General features: G+C 37.7%; 1 protein-coding gene across 1 annotated transcript; it reads left to right on the top strand.

Moving 5' to 3' along the window:
* Positions 1–1670: 1670 nt before the first annotated feature.
* On the top strand, positions 1671–12801 carry si:dkey-33m11.7 (trypsin-3). The gene is made up of 5 exons (XM_056468817.1): positions 1671–1719; positions 3351–3510; positions 10281–10422; positions 12062–12328; positions 12601–12801. The coding sequence occupies exons 1-5, from the start codon at positions 1671–1673 to the stop codon at positions 12790–12792; spliced, it is 810 nt and encodes a 269-aa protein (XP_056324792.1). The 3' UTR covers positions 12793–12801.
* Positions 12802–19973: the final 7172 nt, after the last annotated feature.

The raw sequence follows: 19973 nt of genomic DNA, 5'->3' as shown, positions 1-19973 counted from the left end.
ATGGCTAACATGGATTTTATTGAGAAAATAACTGTTTATGGGCTTTATGGAGGCTGAAAAACAGTGTTGATTCATTTGGAGCAGTGTGTGAGTCCACTAGATTGCGCCACAGGATGTCTATTCGCGTCTTTGCATTGACTTAACATGTAAATCACTCGTGCTTGACGCGTCTTCCGCGTCTGGTGTGAACACAGCAGGTTATTTGCAGGTTAAAAAATAAATTAAATTAATAAATAAACAATAAGCTGAAAATGTGGTAAATCATGCCTCTGAGACGGCTTTTCTTTTTCTAGATGGCTTTTGAAAACACTATCAGTTGGGTTTAGAGATGGGGGTGGGTCAGTCAGTCAGTCAGTTGACAGCAAGCTGGCCTGGTTGGCCGAAGTGTACATAGCGCCCTCTGGTGGATTTATGCTGGAAGACGATGCGCGAGAGAAATTTGAGATCATCAAAAAGTGTATACAGTGGCCTCTGGTGGATATGCAAAAACAAAAACTGCGTACTTCTGGTTACCTATTTTGCTACCCCCAGACATGTAGACCTGGGTATGTATCCGCAATGAGCCTGGGTTGCAAATGTTTGCCTTTTTTCAGTAAAATGCTTGTCACTTATTCTAGCTGGTGTATTTTTCATTTTAGACATTTGAGAGTGTGCAGACTTAAGTCATTTCATTCTTTTGGGATTTTTTGCTCCACACACTCACTCAAAAAAATATTTTTGCTGCTTGTATTTTTCCATATGAGCGTTTTTATGGGAAACCATTTTTATGGGACAGCTTAATTTTGTTATGTTCATTCCACCTAAATTTGTTAACTTAATTAATTGGTGTTGGGACAACAACATTAGATTGTGTGGAACCCACCATTTGTTACCGTGAGTTTTTGGTTGTTTATAATATTATAAAAAAATAGTAATATTAGCAACACATTAGCATTTTTAACCAGAGACTGACTAATTATCTCATATTCGTGGGCTTTATCAGACATGAGCTTGTCCTAAAGTTCGCTTGAACCAGAAGCTGTGACAGTTGCTTTTTTTCTCTATTGCGACGCAGTTTGTAGAGAAACAGTATATTAAATGAGAAAACAGTGGGCATGGCTTGTTCTTTTTCTACTGCAAGCTCATTGGATGGCATTTCATTCAGAAAGATCTGTAAAAGGGTTTGGGGAGAGTTATTACAACCTAACAGACTCCTCCTGCTCATTATTTCTGTTTGTTGTCAAAACTGACAACTGGAGGGGCGTGGTTAAGTATGTTAGCCACGCCCAATCCCTCAGACATTCCTAATCTGAGAATTGAACTGAAAACAAACAGGAAGTGCTTTTTCAGATTTCTATTTTAGATTACAAGGACAGTTTTGTTTTCTCAATGACATGCACAGAACTGTTCACCACAAAACAATGTGAACTAACAAAGTCAATATGGTTAGTCTTGATTCCATATGTACTTTAATACCTGTCCATTACTCTATCCGGTGCATTGAGAAGGTCATAGAGTCAGCGCTGATGAAAGCCCAGCCTGAATCAAACACTGTCTGATTCACAGCTCCTCAGGAAAGCTGAAATCAGAACTGTGGAAACTTGAGGAACGGTGTTGATGTGATTTGCTCAGGCTTGGTTGATATAGTCCATAGCCGACAGTCAGAAACGCTTCGCTTGCTCACATTAGCAATGGCCATGCTGCTGTTTCTGGTGCTGCTCAAACTCATCCCTGCATACTGTGAGTATAATGAACGCTATCAGGAGTTGACCTTTCTCTACAGTATTGAAGCTTTACTTTTAAACTTTCGTTTTCAGAATGAGCCTAGGTTGGTTTTCTACTATATCATCAAATAATGTTTGCACTTATTATGCCTAACAAAATATTTGCCACACAAACTATTGTTGCTCTGAATGACATGTTAGTGGATGCAGTCTGAAAATTGTATACACTCACCACTTTGTTAAGTGCACTTTACTAGTACCGGGTTGGATCCCCTTTTTCCTTTAGAACTGCCTTAATCCTTCGTGGCATAGATTCAACAAGGGAGAATTTTAGTTTATATTGACATGATGGCATCACACAGTTGCTGCAGATTTGTCAGCTGCACATCCATGATGCGAATCTCCCGTTCCACCACATCCCAAAGGTGCTCTATTGGATTGAGATCTGGAGACTGAGTGACTGAGATGTTTCGCACTTTATGACATGGCGTGTTACCCTGCTGAAAGTAGCCATCAGAAGATGGGTACACTGTGGTCATATAGGGATGGACATGGTCAGCAACAATACTCAGGTAGGCTGTGGTGTTGACACAATGCTCAATTGGTACCAGTTTGCCCAAAGTGTGCCAAGAAAATATCCCCCACACTATTACACCACCACCAGCAGCCTGAACAGTTGATACAAGGCAGGATGGATCCATGCTTTCATGTTGTTGAGGCCAAATTCTGACCCGACCATCCGAATGTGGCAGCAGAAATCGAGACTCATCAGACCAGGCAACGTTTCTCCAATCTTCTATTGTCCAATCTTGGTGAGCCTGTGTGAATTGTAGCCTCAGTTTCCTGTTCTTAGCTGACAGGAGTGGTGGCCGGTGTGGTCTTCTGCTGCTGTAGCCTATCTGCCTCAAGGTTGGACATGTTGTGCGCTCAGAGATGCTCTTCTGCAGACCTCAGTTGTAACGAGTGGTTATTTGAGTTACTGTTACCTTTCTATCAGCTCAAACCAGTCTGGCCATTCTCCTCTGGCTTCAACAAGGCATTTTCGCCCACAGAACCGCCGCTCACTGGATATTTTCTCTTTTTCAGAGCATTCTCTGTAAACCCTAGAGATGGTTGTGCGTGAAAATCTCAGTAGATCAGCAGTTTCTGAAATACTCAAACCAGCCCGTCTGGCACCAACAACCATGCCACATTCAAAGTCACTTAAATCCTCTTTCTTCCCCATTCTGATGCTCGGTTTGAACTGCAGCAGATCGTCTTGACCATGTCTACATGCCTAAATGCATTGAGTTGCTGCCATGTGATTGGCTGATTAGAAATTTGCGTTGATGAGCAGTTGGACAGGTGTACCTAATAAAGTGGCCGGTGAGTGTATAGTGATATGATTATTGTTTTTTGCTTAGTAAACAAAAAACGTTTTTACATACCTTGCATTAGACTACTTTTTAACCTATCAGAAGCTTTTACAGAATATATCAGGCTTTATTTATTTATCCTTCCTTGAAATGAAACTTGACCTTTGTCATTCCACAGTGGTGTCAAGCTTGATTTTGTCAGCTGTCAATTTGAGCTCAGTGTAAATGAGATTCGTCCTTTCAATGTCGCCTTGAGTTATGAGCTATTTTATATCTTTATGTTTCTCCACAGGTCTGGATTTTGTTCAGGGCCGGATTGTTGGTGGATATTCCCCATTGCCAAATGCAATCAAATACATAGTGTCATTGCAGAGCTCGAAGGGCCAGCACTTCTGTGGAGGATCTCTGGTCCATAAGTACTGGGTGCTTACAGCTGCTCATTGCAATATCGGGTGCGTGATTTTTCACATCTTCTTTCAATTTGCCACCGGACAGCCTGCTAATGAGTAACTGGGGTAAAGTTGGTTTTATATTTGCACAATTGGACTTTCTCCTTAATAGTATCATTACAGAAAAGCATTCTTTTGAAATTCTATATAGTTAAATCATAATGTCATCCAATCACTCTTAAAGTAGCGTGGCATGGTAGCTCAGTGATTAGCACTGTTGGCTCACTGCAAGAAGGTCTGGTTCGAGTCCTGGCTGGGCCAGTTTACAGTTCTGTGTAGAGTTTGCATGTTCTCCCCATGTTTGTGTAGATCTATTGAAAGACCTATTGGAACCCACATGGACCCACGATTCTTACAGTAATCAGTCAAGTTTGGTGAAGGAAAAATCATAGTTTGGGGTCAAATTCAGTATGGGGGCGTGCAAGAGATCTGCAGAGTGGATGAACAACATCAACAGCCTGAGGTATCAAGACATTTGTGCAGCCCATTACATTACAAACCACAGGAGAGGGCAAATTCTTCAGCAGGATAGCGCTCCTTCTCATACTTCAGCCTCCACATCAAAGTTCTTGCAAGCAAAGAAGGTCAAGGTGCTCCAGGATTGGCCAGCCTAGTCACCAGACATGAACATTATTGAGCATCTCTGGGGTAAGATGGAGGAGGCATTGAAGATGAATCTAAAGAATCTTGATGAACTCTGGGAGTCCTGCAAGAACGCTTTCTTTGCCATTCCAGATGACTTTATTAATCAGTGATTTGAGTCATTGCAGAGATGTATGGATGCAGTCCTCCAAGCTCATGATGGAATCAGACACAATATTCATTCTGTTTCCACTGCAGCATGACTTTATATTCTATACTGGACATTATTTGTGCTAATGTTGTTTTGAAATCATGTTTACATGCCATTTCAGGCCAAATATTCAAAGTAGTGTGGTAAGCAATATAAAGACTATGTCACTATTCCAAAATGAACGAATGTGAGAATAAAAAAACAACTTTACCTCAATGCTTTAGAAGCTTACTGGATTGATTCCTGTAGAGCCGATGGCCAAGTCCACGAAAAGCCAGAGTAAAGCCGACAGGACTGGCACTAACCTTGACCCGTCATCACCGCTCGGTGCTTAATGAATGCTGGCTTATCTGCTGCTTGGCACCGCTAACAGGAGAAATACTGTCATTCAACTCATGTCCTCTACAAAGAGTCACTGTGTATAACTATAAGTGGTGTCAAGAAATCAGATATCTCGGTCTATATTGCTGTCTGGACAACTCTTTATTCATATTCACTTTATTTTGCAATGCAGAAAAAAAATACTTTGCTGAAAAAAATTTTCACTACTCTATACATTTGAAGTCAGAATTATTAGCCCTCATGAATTATATGCCCCACTGTATATTTTTCCCCATTTCTAATAACTGGTTTCTTTTATCTTTGCCATGATGACAGGACATAATATCTGACTAGATGCTTTTCAACACACTAGGATTCAGCTTAAGGTGACATTTAAAGGCTTAGTTTGGCAAGTAAAGGTAATTAGGCAAGTCATTGTATATTCCAAGAATGTGCAGCTCCAAAATGGCCAGGACAGACCCAGCTTATCTATAAGAGAACATTATTCAAAATATTTTTAATGCATTAAATGGTATTTCTAACAAGGCATGCACTCATGAACCAAAACATGACCATTTCAAGCTAATGTTGTTGATAATCTCCTTTTCTTACAATTTGGCATCACTGCTTAGTCCTATTTGACTTTTTCCTAAAATGACAGCCTAATCTCATGAGGAAATGTAACTATTCTCTGTATGTGGCTAATTTGTACAAATTCATACAATTTCATTCATATAAAAACATTTGGTTTTTAAAAGGGGGCGTGTCCCATAAAACTATACCCCTCATTGGGGGATGAGCAAATGAGTTCAATATGAGCAAAAATTCATGAGTTATATTCTGAGACATAGCATAAAAACATTACAGGCTCTATTTTAACAATCTAGGCGCAAAGTCTAAAGCGCATGATGCAAAAGCATTAAGAGCATGTTTGAATCCACTTTTGCTATTTTAAGGATGGAAAAATACGGTCTGCGCCCCGGCGAATGGTCTAACAGGGTTGTGCTTATTTTCTTAATGAGTTATGGGTGTGTTTTGAGCATGAGGTGCATTAAACCAATCAGTGTCTTAATTCCCATTCCCTTTAAGAGCCATTTACTATTTATAGCGGACTTTGTAAGTGGATAAACTGAACGCTTCACTTGCAAGAAAACAGTTAAACAGAGCATCTGCAGCATGGGGAAAAAGAACGAGCCTCCTCCATTCAGCCTCTTTACTTTCTCTTTACTTTTACTCTTTTACTTTCGTGGAGTAAGAAAATGGAGTAAACTCACTCCACTAAAGACATCCATTAGCCTACATATTTAATTTCCTTTGTTAAACGCAAAGATTTGTGTCAAAACTATTTCTAAATTTAGTTCTAGCTAAGGAATAAATGAACAATAATAATGAAGTGTGGTCAAAAAACTGAGTTATATCCAAACACACGTCCTATTCCTATGACCCATATGGTGACGCAGACGTCTCCAAAATCCAACAGGTGGACAAATCTAAACTTGTTTTTATACAAACAAATATAAATATGAATATAATAAATAATACTGCTAATAATAACATTATACAAATGCAAGTTGTCATGAATAAACTGAAAAAGCCCCCCGAGATGAAAGCATGGAGGCAGTGGCTTTTATATTTATGTAGAAAATAATAATTTTGTAACATTTTAATCCTTTAATTGTTTTCATATTTAAAGATATTTGTGTATTGATGTACTTCCTGTGTGTATTAAGCAATGTGTAAGTGTTTGGACCTGTATAGGTGCATAACTAATGTGCTCTGCGCAGGACTTTAAAGAGCAGGTTTTTAGTTGGTCAATGGTGCAGTCTATTTAATTTCCTCAAAATAGCAACATGTCAACAATGCACCTTAACACACCTCCTTTTCAGACCAGCGCACCCACGAGTTCACAAAGTGGTGCAAACGGATTTGCTACTTAAACAATGTGGAACAAAACGTGAAAATTAAGGGTTGCACTGGTCTGAAGATAGCAACAAATCGCTCCATTCACGGCTTGCGCTTTTTTGCGCCAAGTGTATGATAGAGCCCTAAGAGTTAGATCAATCAAAAATGAAATTATGTTATTAATTACTTACCCTCATATCCTATGCCCTGAAACCTTCATTCATCCTCAAAACACAAATTGAGATATTTTAGGGGAAATTCAAGAGCTCCCTCTTCCTCCATTGATACCAAAAGGTTCCCGACTTGTACAAAGCCCGGAAAGTTACCAAAAGAAATCCTGAAAACAGACCATATGTCTTCAATGGTTCAATCAGACCATATTCAAGCTACGAGATTACTTTTGTGTGCACATAAAACAAAAATAACTACTTGGTTGTTCTGATAATGTTGATATAATCTTTTTCTATCGATAGCTATGTTTCCATCCACCTATTTTATGCGCGTTTTGCATATGCGCATAAAAAAACGGTTGATGGAAACGCCATGATGCTCGTAAATTTTGAAAATGCGCATAACTGAGTAGGACAAACTTTTTATTTGATAAGAAAAGATGATCATAAACTACGATGGAAACACTTTTACCACACAAATTTCAGTATGCGCATTAAAAAAAGTCATGTGATTTTGTTAAGAGATCATGTGATGATGAAAATGTGGGTAAATGGACAAACCAGCAGGCTGAGCACACTGTAAACCATCTGAACTGTTGTTTTGGTCATTCTAAAACACCTTACTGTTTAAGTATTAGTGTTATTATATTATTAATGACCTGCAGAATCAAGAGCGTCTGTGCTCAGTGTCTGACACCTTCAAGCGCCACTGCGCGTTCACTGTGTCAGGATTGCCTTCTGAGGCGCAAGTCATTTATTAGATGAAGAAAAGATTGACACAGCTTCTCCTACCGCAGTAAATTCAGTTTTTCTGTTGATGTTTGGCGCCAGTTAATCAGGAAGTGACGATTTTGTTCGCTTTGACTCCTTGGATGGAAACGCTGCTTTATTCGCACGTCTTTAATGCGATATTCCAGTTTTGTGCATAAAGTTCATTCGCATTTTTTCATGGAAACATAGCTAATGTAACAAGAATATTCCCAAAATATTTATTTTAATAACATTATATGCAGGGGCGACACGGTGGCTCAGTGGTTTGCACTGTTGCCTCACAGCAAGAACGTCGCTGGTTTGAGTTCCGGCTGGACCAGATGGCATTCCTATGTGGAGTTTGCATGTTCTCCCCATGTTGGTGTGGGTTTCCTCCGGGTGCTCCGGTTTCCCCCACAGTCCAACCATATGCGCTATAGGTGAATTGAATAAACTAAATTGTTCATTTCTTCTTGGAAACCAATGATAAATCAGAGACTAAGCCAAAGGAAAAGGAATGAATGAATCAACGTTACATGCTAACATTTACACAACCTTTAAGGAACATTACAGAATGTTCTGAGAATGTCCCCTGTTAGCAGGGATTAAAGAACTGAACAACTTTGGCAACTGACAAATTGTAATGGCAGAGAATAATTCTGAAACAGCAGGGCTAGTGTGTCGCTCCTGGTCAGCAGTGGTGAAAATTGACCAACAGTGGTTCAGGGAGGGACAAACCACAAACCAGTGACATGGTCTTGGCCACCCAGTGCTCACTGATGCATGAGGGAAATGAAGACAGTGCAGTCTGGTCTGCGCCAACACAACAGGATTACTGTGGCACTATAGTTACAATTGTATTGACGGTTATGCTAGGAGTGTGTCACAACACACATCATGCTATGTTTAATCAGAGTGTGTATTTATGATTCCTGTCCACTATTAAAAGCACAATGTGCACATGAGTATTAGAACTCGTGCTTTGAGCAGTGTAAGAATGGTGCTTGGTTCGATTATTAGTTTTTCTTTTCATTATATACATGGTAAAAAATGCTGGGCTCCACACAATTCCTTCATGTTGTCCCAACTCAAATCATTCATTCATTCATTTTCTTTTTGGCTTAGTCCCTTTATTAATCAGGGGTCGCCACAGCGGAATGAACCACCAACTTATCCAGCACATGTTTTAAGCAGCGGATGCCCTTCCAGCCACAACCCATCACTGGGAAGCACATACACACGTATTCACACACACATACACTACGGATAATTTAGCCTACCCAATTCACCTGCACCGCATGTGTTTGGACTGTGGGGGAAACCGAAGCACCCTGAGGAAACCCACACGAACGCAGGGAGAACATGCAAACTCCACACAGAAACGCCAACTGACCCAACCGAGGCTCGAACCAGTGACCTTCTTGCTGTGAGGCGACAGGACTACATACTGTGTCACTGCGTCGCCCCCCCAACGCAAATCAATTAAGTAAATTGTTTTCACAAATTTAAGTTGATTGGACATAAAACAATTAAGGTGTCCAAAAAATCTTAAGAATCGTGTTGATTCAGCTCACTTTAAATAGAAGCTGCAGTCAAAAATCATTTTCTGAGTGTATGTATGAACTGAGGTCTTGCACAAAATTGGTTTGGGTTTTTACCCAATTAAATTCAGATTTACTTTGAGCAAACTATGGGTTTTCGGGCTTATGAATATTTTATTAATGTTTCAAAGCTGATGCTACACAGTTAACTTGCTTCATTGCAGGTTTTTTCTGGGTTAAAGATCGCAAACCCAAACAGGACTAATCAATTGTGAGGAAAAGTGACATATATTTAATGGAACAAAGCCTCTTCTTGTTCCTGTGTGTCATTTTTCGCAGCTCCAAATTAAGGGATTTTACATTCTGTTGTTGTTAACAATTTGTTTAAATGAATAATTATTATTTCTACCGTATATTATATATTGAAAGAGTTTTGCATTGTTGATTAATATTAATAACGTCTTTGAATTTAAATGTATACATTTCAATATTTAAATATAAATTAGCTTTAATATATAAGGCTTGTGAACCGTATAATATTTGATTTGAAGTCCATGTGAAGCGCAAGTTGCTGAGACTTATTTCAGTTTGTTGATGTAATTCCAGCTGAAACAGAATATTAAGTAGGGGGCGGGGCTTTGCAAATTCTGTCATCATTTACTATAGTTTCAAACCTGTTTAAGTTTCTTTTGTTGAACAGAAAAGAAGATATTTTGAAGAATGCTGGAAACCTGTAACAATTAACTTCCAGTATTTGTTTTTCCTACTTTGAATGTGTACAAGGTTTCAGCTTCAAAATATCAACAGTGTTCAACAGAAGAAAAATACACTCATGAAGGTTTATAACCACATGAGGGTGAATAAATATTGAGTAAATGTTCATTTGTGTGTGAACTAACCCTTAAATGCACTTAACAATATCATTAAACGCTTTGAATAATATGGTGAAGATTGTTGCCTCCAAATTCACCAGATCTCAATCCGTTTGAGCATCTGTGGGATGTGCTGCACCAACAAGTTTGATCCTCTGTGGCTACACTTGGCATCCTACAGAACTTGAAGGATTTTCTGCCACTATTCTGCTGCCAGACATCATAGGACACCTTCAGGCAGTGGCATAGCTGTGAATTCGAGGGAAAGATTGTGTCACCTTCTGTTAAAGTTGCATTTTGCAGCATGTGCAGGATTATTGGTATTTGAATGGTCATAATGTTTTGGCTCATTTGTGTATCTACATTGTTTTGAAGTTATAATGATGCTTTAGTGTGGTGGTGTATATTTATGCTGGTCTTTTAGGATGGATCAGATGATGGTGGTGGCTGGAGATTATACTCTGGGTGCAAATGAGGGGACGGAGCAATACTCCAAACCTCTGATGCTTATCCCGCACCCGCTGTACAACAGGAGCACCAATAATGCAGATATTATGCTCATAAAGGTATGACACTCTGTTTGCTGTTTGTACTTTATTAATTAGATCACACTTAAAGGGATAGTTCACACAAAAAGAAAAAACATTTGTCGTAATAAGACCTAATCAAGCTTAGGACAACTATTAAGTGTGGTTCAGTTATGTCACTTTAAAATCAAATGCAACAATTCAAAAACATTTATGACAACTTGACATAAACAAACACATGATGATCTGTCTTTATCATGATATTACCAAGAGAACAAAACTTTTCTTTGTCTACTTCTTGACAACTTGGCATTATCAAGTCAACATATCTTGTCATAAATCTGTCATAAACATGAATGTCATTATAATTGTCATAATAGTATATATACAGTGCCTATTAACACACATCACACACCTTTGAAATAATAACTTATTTGTCATACAGCCTTCACACAGCATATAAACCCAGGTTCATTCTGAAAACGTAGTCCCGTGGACGTTTCTGGAGACTGTGAAATACGTTCCGGGTAGTTTTTGCTTTCGTGAATCCGCGAGAGGCCGCTGTGCGCCCTTTTTCGCATCTCGAATGTCTCTCGCGAGTGCTGTTCGCGCCCGCGCCGTTCTCGCGTAAACCCACAAGAGGCCGCTGTCGAACGACCGTCCGTCCGACTGGCTGAATGATGGACTGGGCAATCAGCCAACCTACCCTTCTCCTCCTTCCCTAAACCCAAGGAGTTTTACCGATTGACCCGCCCGCCTGCTTACTTCCCTAAACCCAACCAACAATTTACAAAAAAAAGCTGTCCTAAAAAAGAAAAGCCCTCGTCTGATTTTTACCACATTTTCAGATTTTACCACATTCTCACCCTGTTATGAACTTGTTCACTTTACTTTTTGGATTCTGTTTTTGTCTTACTTGATTTCTGGAACCGCTCTTCCCCGGACTCGAACCCGGCCGTCGTCAGCTCCTCTTTGCGTCTCAAGTCCGACGTACACTATGAGCTAACCGGACAAACTGGTTGCAGCAGGAAAGCCCTTCACACAGAGGTAAGCGGTCAGCCGGCAAACGAGAAAGGGAACAGCGTCACACCGCCCTGTAGCGTTCGCTTAAAAAACGAAATGCAGCTGTACGTACCTCCGGCTACATAATTTGCAGTCTCCAGAAACATCCATGGGACTACGTTTTCAGAATGAGCCTGTTGAACTGTATCACAATCATCACAAATACTGCAGAAGACCTATTGGAATCCGCATGAACCCAAGATTCTCATAGTGATTAGTCAAGTTTGGTGAAGAAAAAATCAGGGTTTGGGGTGTGCGAGAGATCTGCAGCCTGAGGAGGTATCAAGACATTTGTGCCACCAATTACATTACAAACCACAGGAGAGGGCAAATTCTTCAGCAGGATAGCGCTCCTTCTCATACTTCAGCTCCACATCAAAGTTCCTGAAAGCAAAGAAGGTCAAGGTGCTCCAGGATTGGCCAGCCCAGTCACCAGACATGAACATTATTGAGCATGTCTGGGGTAAGATGAAGGAGGAGGCATTGAAGATGAATCCAGAGAATCTTGATGAACTCTGGGAGTCCTGCAAGAACGCTTTCTTTGCCATTCCAGATGACTTTATTAATCAGTGATTTAGTTTAGTTACTGATGATATCTCGATGTGTTTTCCTGCAGCTCAGTGCACCTATAGAGCTGAACAGGTATGTGTCCCTCGCGCCGCTGCCCAAACAGAACACCGGTCTGCTGGCAGGACGAATGTGTCGGGTGTCAGGATGGGGCTCCACCAGCCACAGCGGAGGTCTGATCCCGCTCACCTTGCGCACTGTCAGACTCCCCATCGTCTCCACATTTAAGTGCAACAGCAGCAGCTCCTTCAGCGGAAACATCACTGCTAATATGATCTGTGCCGGCTCCAGTACTGGGGGGAAAGATGCCTGTAAGGTAACGATGATAATGACCAGCTCATATTACTCATTTCCTAAAAGTAGAGTGTGATTTTTGTACAATGAATGTTTATTAAGTACCCGATACTATTGTATGTTATATATTGTATATTTAGGACAGGTTTTGCCATGAATATAAATAGTTCATATAAATAGTTTGCAACTACTAACCTTAAAAAAACGTATTAAATCCAATGAACCATTGTGAATCATGATTTATGCGTTTATATATCTGAATATCTTTGTCCACTGATTGTGTATTTGTGTCAGGGTGACTCTGGAGGGCCGCTGGTGTGTGATGGACGTGTTTACGGTCTGGTTTCTTGGGGAAATGGATGTGGAGATCCTCGTTTTCCAGGGGTTTATACAGCCGTGTCCCGATTCCGCAGGTGGATTGACCAGACTATATACAGCACATATGCACGATGCCTTAAATCAGCTGGCCTTTTTGGCAAAGACTAGACTTCTGTGCATTTTCAGTCACATTTGCAATTATGTAATGTGCAAATAATATTCCTCATCTGCTGTATGGGTCCGTCCCTGTGGATGTTTGGAAAATAAAAAGCTATTAAATGCACAATTCACATTCTCAATAGGTTGTTTAAGAAGATTTGCAAATCGATTTGATGTCAGTTGACTACCTTGATGTCAAAGCGACTTCAAATTGACATCTGGAGTCACAGTACTGCCCTGTAATGTGTTTTTGAAGCTTTTTTACGCGAATTTTAGATGTCAGTTTGATGTTGTTTTGACATCAAGGTTGTTTACATGAATTGTAGAGATAAAAAAACTCTTCAATTACAAATCGTATTTAATTGTATAGTATAATGCTTTTTGTGTCGTTATTTTGGTGGTCAAAAGAGCATCAATATGTGGATGTCAAATAGATGTCAATGTTTTGACATCAAGTTGATTTGCTTTTTTCACGTTTTTCAATGTCGTTTTGACATTAAGGTGACCGCTGGCTTGTGAATTCTCTGAGAAAGTTTCCCCAATGTCTTTAAAGCCTAAAAACTGCTTTTGTTTAGTTTACTTGACGTTAACAGGAAGTTACTTAAGAGTATTTGCAAATCAATTTGATGCTAATTAATCGAATAAACGACATCTGGAGTAAAAAAATCAGGTCAAAAATCCATTACAATACTGTACTGAAATGTATTTTTGACGCGTTTTTACACCAATTTTAAATGTCAGTTTGATGTTGTTTTGACATCAAGGTTGTTTACATGCATTGTACACTGGGTACAAAACCCAGTGTAAATTAGTAATTGAAGATTTCAGATGAACCAAACGTATATTATAAGACTTGTGTCGTTATTTTGGTGGTCCAAAAAGCATCAATCTGTGGATGTCAAATAGACATCAATGTTTTGACATGTTGACTAGTTTTTTGATATGGTTTTGACATCAAGGTGACCGCTGGCTTATATATTCTCTGAGAAAGTTTCCCCAAATAATCTTGAATGCCTTAAAGCTGTCTTTGTTTGGTTCAGTTGATGTTACCAGGAAGTTATCATTCACATTCTAACAAGGTTATACAGTTTTTTTGCAGATCAATTTGAGCTTAGTTGACTACTTTGATGTAAAAAAAAAAACCATCAAAGTGATATCTGGGGTCAAAAATACTCATCATTATTCTATTAGAGAACTGTCCTGTATTGATTTTTTTACTTGTTGTTTTGACACCAATTTTAGATGTCAATTTGATGTTGTTTTGACATCAAGTTTGTTTACATCCATTGTACACTGGATACAAAACCCAGTGTAAATTAGTAATTGAAGATTTCAGATGAACAAAACGCATATTATAAGACTTTTGTGTCATTATTTTGGTGGTCAAACAAGCATCAATGTGTGGATGTCAAATAGACATCAATGTTTTGACATAAAGTCGATTTGCATTTTTTACTAGTTTTTTTATATAGTTTTGACAGCAAGGTGACCGCTGGCTTATATATTCTCTGAGAAAGTTTCCCCAATGAGTCTTAAATGCCTTAAAGCTGTCTTTGTTTAGTTCAGTTGACTACCTTGATGTCAAAAAAAAAAAACCATCAAACTGATATCTGGGGTCAAAAATACTCATCATTAATCTATTAAAGAACTGTCCTGTAATGATTTTTTTACTCGTTGTTTTGACGCCAATTTTAGATGTCAATTTGATGTTGTTTTGACATCAAGTTTGTTTACATGCATTGTACACTGGATATATAATCCAGTGTAAATTTGTAATTGAAGATTTCAGATGAACAAAACGTATATTATAAGACTTTTATGTCATTAGTTTGGTGGTCAAAAAAGCATCAATGTGTGGATGTCAAATAGACGTCAATGTTTTGACATCAAATCGATTTGCGTTTTTGACGTTTTTTATATCGTTTTGACATCAAGGTGACCACTGGCTTGTGTATTCTCTGAGAAAGTTTCCCCAATGAGTCTTAAATGCCTAAACTTCCCTTGTTTAGTTCAGTTGATGTTAGCAGGAAGTTATCATTCACATTCTCACTAGGTTATTTAAGGGGATTTGCAATTTGATTTGATGCTAATTGACTACATTGATGTCAAAACGACATTAAATTGACATCTGGAGTCAAAAAAACATGTCAAAAATCCATTACAGTACTGTCCTGTAATATATTGATGACGTGTTTTTGACGCCAATGTTAGATGTCAATTTGATGTCGTTTTGACATCGAGGTTGTTTACATGCATTGTAGGGATACAAAACCCAGTGTTCATTTGCAATTAAAGATTTTAAATGAACAAAACTCATAGTATAATACTTTTGTGTCGTTATTTTGGTGGTCAAAATAGCATCAATATGTAGATGCCAAATAGACGTAAATGTTTTGACATCAAATCGATTAGCATTTTTCCATGTTATTAATGTTGCTTTGACATCAAGATGACCGCTGTCTTGTGAATTCTCTGAGAATGTTTCCCCAGAGTGTCTTAAATGCCTAAAAACTGCCTTTGTTTAGGAAGTTGCCTTTGTTTTGTAGCATGACGTTATCGTTCACATTCTCACTAGGTTATTTATGGAGATTTTACGCCAATTTCAGATGTCAATTTAAATATCGTTTTGACATCAAGGTTGTTTACATGCATTGTACACTGGATACAAAATATGTAGTTGAAGATTTCAAGTGAACAAAACTTATATTATAATACTTTTGTGTCATTATTTTGGTGGTCAAAAAAGCATCAATATGTGGATGTCAAATAGACGTAAATGTTTTAATCGAATCAATTTGCATGTTTTCATATTTTTCAATGTCGTTTTGACACCAAGATGACCGCTGGCTTGTGTATTCTCTGATAATGTTTCCCCAAAGTGTCTTAAATCCACCTTTGTTTAGTTCAATTGACGTTAGCAGGAAGTTCAGAAAGGTTTTGATGTTGTAGCATAACTTCAACAAAGGATTATTGTGCATCTAATAGGGTGTGTCTGCAGTTTCTCTTCTCTAGAGGAGCTTTTGGTTTCACCACGTTTTACATGACACCACCTGTTAGACGAGCAGCACACCACAAAAACCAACACGATCATGCACAGCAGTTTAACGGTGTATTACATCAATGCAGCCAATTGCAGAAAAATAACGTTCATGTTTCTGGACCATCAATCATCACTTACATAATTAAAAACAGGAGATAATAAAAAGCATAAAGGTTAAAGTAGCTAACAGTTCAAGCCATGTGGGAATAATGTCGTTTCGGAGGGAGGTGTTTTGCTGTAAAGCGGTAATCTAATGGATCTCTGAATTGTGTTTCAGTGGAAAATAAAGCACGGAACAGCATGTTCCCACAGGGACAGCATTGTGAATGAAAGGGTCACATAAAAATGAGTAAATTATCAAGAATTGCTTATTTCTACATGCCAGGCTCTATTTGACAAAACATTTACAACACAAGTCACATAGTAACTTGTGCCTGACATAATAATTATCAGAAATATAATGATTTATGACCAAGAATCATTGTATTACATACAGGCAATTTGGAATAAACATTCATATTAAATGCTTTACAAAATGGCGCCATTTATTGCTATTTAATGTATACATTTTAATTAACAATGAGCCTTGTGTATCTTGCTAGTCTTTTGTTATTCCTTAATGTACAAGATCAGGTTCATTAAATACTGTTAGGATGTTACCATATACAGTTAAAGACAAAATTATTAACCTCATTTTTAATTCATTATATTTTTGTGAAAGTTTTATTCATTTTCAAACATTTCTTAAGTGCTGTTTAATGGAGAATATTTTATCATTACAGTTTTAAACATAACAATAATATAACATAACTAGATTCTATTAACTAAATTATTTTGTCTTTGCCCTGATGACAGTACAAAACATTTTTCTAGTTATTTACTAGTATTCAGCTTAAATTTAATTGGGTTAATTAGCTTAAATATGCAAATTAGAATACTTAGACAAGTAGCTGAATAAAAATAATCATTTCCAAAGCGGGGCTAATAATATTGACCTTAAAAATTATTTTGTTAGAAATATAAAAGCAGCTTTTATTGTGGCCAAATTAAAAAGATATGATTTCACCAAAAGAATATTTAAAGGCTGCGTCCAAAACCGCATACTTCCATGCTATATAGTATGCTAAAATCAGTATGTGAGCCAAGTAGTATGTCTGAATTCATAGAATTCGAAAATCAGTATGCGAGAAGTACCTGGATGACCTACTGCTTCCGGCGAGAATCTAAAGTGCGCTTTCCAATGCCCGCTGTGCTATCACGTGATGCCCTGCGAGAGAATTCATGCATTGGAGTGAAGCGACGCAACTCATAAGGGTAGGTCACGTGATCATGACAAAATGGTGGATGTAGTACATCTGAATTCCTTTCATACTGTATTGAACGTACTTTTGTAACGGTCGAGTAGTACGTTTAAATTCAAATGCAGTACCTACTGAGTAATAGGCGATTTCAGATGCAGCCATAGTTTCTAGGCAGATCGGCTTAGATATGTAAACAACTTTTCATTCATTTTCTGTTAGTTAAAGTTTGTGATATAACCACAGAAGAGACGAGCTTTAAATAGAAAAGTTATCGAAACTCTGTGGTCATTTTTGAGTGAGATGCTAATGGTCTAATCCGATTCAATGATTTATGCTAAGCTAAAATAAAGGGCTCTATTTTAACGATCTAGACGGCAAGTGTAAAATGCATGTCGTAAAAGCATTAAGGGCCTGTCCGAATCCACTTTTGCTGTTTTAAGAACGGAAAAATACGCTCTGTGCCCTGGCGAATGCTCAAACAGGGCTGTGCTTATTCTCTTAATAAGTCATGGGTGTGTTTTGAGAAACAACATGCATTAAAGCAATCAGAGTCTGGTTTAATCGCCCATTCCCTTTAAGAGTCAGTTCCACCGCACCATGGCGCATTTGCTATTTACATGGTGAACTTTGTAAGTGGAAAAACTGAATGAACGAGCCTCCTCCATTCAGCCTCTTTACTTTTACTTTTACTCTTTTACTTTGGTGGAGTAAAATAACTGTGTTGAACTCACTCCACTGAAGACATCCATTTACCTACATATTTAATTTTGTTTGTTTAGATTTGTTTCAAAACTATTTCTAAATTCAGTTCTAATTTCCAGCAAACTAATAAATGAACAATAATAATGAAGTGTGATCAAACAACTGAGTTATCCAAACACATGCTCTATTCCTATGCCCCAAATGGTCCAAAACTTGACAGATGGACAAATCTAAACTTGTTTTTATAAAAAACAAATATAAATATGGGTATAATAAATAATACTGATAATAATAATAACATTATACAAATGCAAATTGTCATGAATAAACTGAAAATAAATAAATAAATAAATAAATAAAAAAATATATATATATATATAAAAAAAAAAAAAATATATATATATATATATATATATATATATATATATATATATATATATATATATATATATATATATATATATATATATATATATATATATATATATATATTTAAATACAGTTAAAGTCAGAATTATTAGCCCCGCTTTGATTTTGTTTTCCTTTCTAAATATTTCCCAAATGATGTTTAACAGAGCAAGGAAATTTTCACAGTATGTCTGATAATATTTTTTCTTCTGGAGAACGTCTTATTTGTTTTATTTCAGCTAGATAGTCTACAGAACAAACCATTGTTATACAGTAACTTGCTTAATTACCCTAACCTGCCTAGTTAAACTAATTAACCCTATAAATATATATAGATAGTCCCCAATTTCTGTTTAACGGAGAGAAGATTTTTTCAGTACATTTCTAAAGATAATAGTTTTAATAACTCATTTCTAATAACTGAATTCTGTTTTCTTTGCCATGATGACAGTAAATAATATTTGACTAGATATTTTTCAAGATATTCAGCTTAAAGTGACATTTAAAGGCTTAACTAGGTTAATTAGGTTAACTAGGCAGGATAGGGTAATTAGGTAAGTTATTGTATTATGATGGTTTGTTCTGTAGACTAGCGAAAAGTATAGCTTAAGGGGGCTAATAATATTGACCTTAAATGATTTCAAAGATATTAAAATCTGCTTTTATTCTAGCCGAAATAAAACAAACAAGACTTTCCCCAGAAGAAAAAATATTATAGGAAACACTGTGAAAAATTCCTTGCTCTGTTAAACATCATTTGGTATATATTAGAAAAAGAAAACAAAAATTCACAGGAGGGCGAATAATTTTGACCTTAACTATTTTTACTGTAGCATTTTACTGTCAAAATCAAGGCCATTTTTCACACTGTGTGAAAAATCTGGGATGAATTGGGTTAATGCTATGAAACTTTTCAAAAGAGATGATAAAACACGTGCTGAATCTTCTGATATTGACGTCAAAGGCTCCAGTCGCACCCTGAGAAGCAGTTATTCTCAGATTCACAGCTGTAGTCTGTCAACACAACACATCACACCACACCGAGCCTTCGAATGACCTCTCCTCAAAGAAAACCATCTGCTTTTAAGCAATCTGAGATGGAGTGCGTTTCCCCATTTCAGTTACTGTATTCAGATCAGATAAAGAGCAACAAAATGGCCTCTCGCTCGCAGAGAGCAGAGCATCTCATATCTGTTCTGCTTGTTGGAGCTGCTCCGTCCACAAAATTATCAACAAACCCCTCAGCTCATATATCCAGATTGTGCCAGTATGACTTCGGCTTCATTCCAGCTCCTGATATTATAATATTATTACTCTATATACACAGGGTATATTAATAAAAGAAGATAAAAACACTTGTTATTCGAGGACAGGTTTTAATATCTGTTTGGACAAACATTGACTATGAAAAAAAACAACTCAGGCTTATTCTGATTCCGTACCCCTTTATACATTTCTGGAGAGCGCCAAATACATCACAGGAGGTACAGTTCTTGTTTTCGGCAATCCACCAGAGTCCGCTGTGTCCACTTTTGGAGATCTCAAATTTCTCTCACGAGTGCCTTTCACGCCTGCTGTTCTCACGTAAATCCACTAGAGGCCACTGTCGACTGACTGACTGACTGACTGACTGATCGACCAACTGACCCACCCTCCTCCTTCCCTAAGCCCAATCAACAGTGTTTCGAAAAGCAATGCAGAAAAGAAAAGCCCTCATGACAGCCTGATTTTTACCACGT

The sequence above is a fragment of the Danio aesculapii genome, chromosome 11 (genome assembly GCF_903798145.1).
Source record: "Danio aesculapii chromosome 11, fDanAes4.1, whole genome shotgun sequence".
Lineage (NCBI taxonomy): Eukaryota > Metazoa > Chordata > Actinopteri > Cypriniformes > Danionidae > Danio > Danio aesculapii.
This window is presented reverse-complemented; position numbering and strand designations above follow the sequence as displayed.

Coding starts and splice junctions, on each gene's coding strand:
- si:dkey-33m11.7 (XM_056468817.1), top strand. CDS start 1,671: ATGGCCATGCTGCTGTTTCTGGTGCTGCTCAAACTCATCCCTGCATAC. Junction 1,720..3,350: donor CAAACTCATCCCTGCATACT/GTGAGTATAATG, acceptor GTTTCTCCACAG/GTCTGGATTTTGTTCAGGGC. Junction 12,329..12,600: donor GGGGGAAAGATGCCTGTAAG/GTAACGATGATA, acceptor TATTTGTGTCAG/GGTGACTCTGGAGGGCCGCT.